Raw genomic sequence first — 1,614 nt, 5'->3', positions numbered from 1 at the left:
CCCTTTTGAAACCCACCCAATCTAACCCACTTTTTTTAAACCCACCCAATCTAACCCACCCTTTTTTAAACCCCACCCACTCTACCCACCCATTAACCCACCCATCTAACCCACCCACTCGAACCCACCCTTTTAAAACCCAACCCAATCTAACCGACCCTTTTAAACCCACCCACTCTAACCCACCCTTTTAAACCCCCACCCAGTCGTACCCACCCAATCTAACCACCCTTTTTAAACCCCAACCCACTCTAACCCACCTTACAATCACCCTTTCTCCTACTTACCTCACAATCACAACCATCCTTCTTACTTAACTCCACAACCCCCCCCTTCAAACCCAACCCAATCGAACCCACCCACTCTAACCCACCCAATCGAACCCACCCACTCTAACCCACCCACTCTAACCCAACCCACTCTAACCCACCCACTCTAACCCACCCACTCTAACCCACCCACTCTAACCCACCCACTCTAACCCACCCACTCTAACCCACCCACTCTAACCCACCCACTCTAACCCACCCACTCTAACCCACCCACTCTAACCCAACCCACTCTAACCCACCCACTCTAACCCACTCGCCCTCAGATCGCGTGGGGCCGGATGCTGCGCTACACCCTCGAGCAGTACGAGCTCGACCTCGATGTGGATTCCCTCATCATCAGCCTCCACTGCAGCGGATATATACCCGATCTGGTGAAGCTGCTCTCGGAGACGCCCAAGAAGTGGGTTTTGTGTCGGGTCTCTGGTTGGGTGGGTGGGTGGGTGGGTTGGTGGAGGGAGGGTGGGTGGGTGGAGGGTGGTTGATGGGTGGGAGGGAGGGTGGGGTGGGTGGGAGTGGGTGGTTGGGGTTTTGATTTTGTGTGTGCGTGTGTGTTTTTGGTTTCATTGTTTGGGTTTGTTTTTTTTCTGTTTGAGTGTTTTTTTTTTTGTTTTTTTTTTTTGGGGGGGTTATATTTTATATATGTGTTTTATGTTCGTTTGTGTCTGTTTTTTTCGGTTTGTTTGTGGTTGTTTTGTGTTTGTGCGTTTGTTTTTATTTCGGTTTTATATTTATTTGATGTTTGTTTGTGTGTTTTTCATTTCGGTTATCTGTTTGTTTATTTGTTTGTTCTTGTGTGGTTTTCTTTCGGTGCTTTTCTTTTTTTTTTTTTTAGGGGGGAGGAAGGGTATGTTTGTGTTGGTGTGTTTGTATGTTTTTTTTGGGGGTGGGGGTTGTGTGTGTGTGTGTGTGTGGATTTTATTTCGGTATTTTTTTCTTGGAGGGGGGGTTGTTTGTGTACGGTTTTTTTTTTTTGGCGTTTGTTTCATTTGGGTTGTTGTTGGTGTGCCTGCTTGTTTGCTTTGTTTTGTGTTGTTTGTTTGTATATGTAGGGTTTATTCTGGGTGGTAGCCCGGTTATTTGTTTTTTTGTGTGTTTGTCAAGTGTTTGTTTTGGTGTTTGTCAGTTTATCTGGTTATCTCTGTGTCTTTTTTTTTATCTTTCCTTAGCTTTTTTTTGTTTGTTTGTTTATCTGTTTATCTGTTTACCAGCGTGTCTAATCATCTGTTTATTTGCTTGTCTTTGTTCACCTACTTGATTGCGTGTCATTTTGTTTCTTAGTCTC

The 1,614-nt window shown here is 45.2% G+C and overlaps 1 protein-coding gene across 2 annotated transcripts in view; it reads left to right on the top strand.

The window, feature by feature from the left end:
* Positions 1-1,614, top strand: part of LOC119594363 (neprilysin-1-like) — a gene marked incomplete in the record, with an annotated part of 114,752 nt that overhangs the window by 98,693 nt on the left and 14,445 nt on the right. For both annotated transcript variants that reach the window (XM_037943424.1, XM_037943423.1), the window contains 1 exon segment: positions 596-732. In XM_037943424.1, coding sequence (XP_037799352.1) covers positions 596-732 — 137 coding nt within the window.

This window comes from Penaeus monodon, chromosome 33, assembly GCF_015228065.2.
Source record: "Penaeus monodon isolate SGIC_2016 chromosome 33, NSTDA_Pmon_1, whole genome shotgun sequence".
In the NCBI taxonomy this organism is placed as follows: domain Eukaryota; kingdom Metazoa; phylum Arthropoda; class Malacostraca; order Decapoda; family Penaeidae; genus Penaeus; species Penaeus monodon.
The sequence above is the reverse complement of the archived record's forward strand: the minus strand, read 5'-3'. Positions and strand labels throughout refer to the sequence as shown.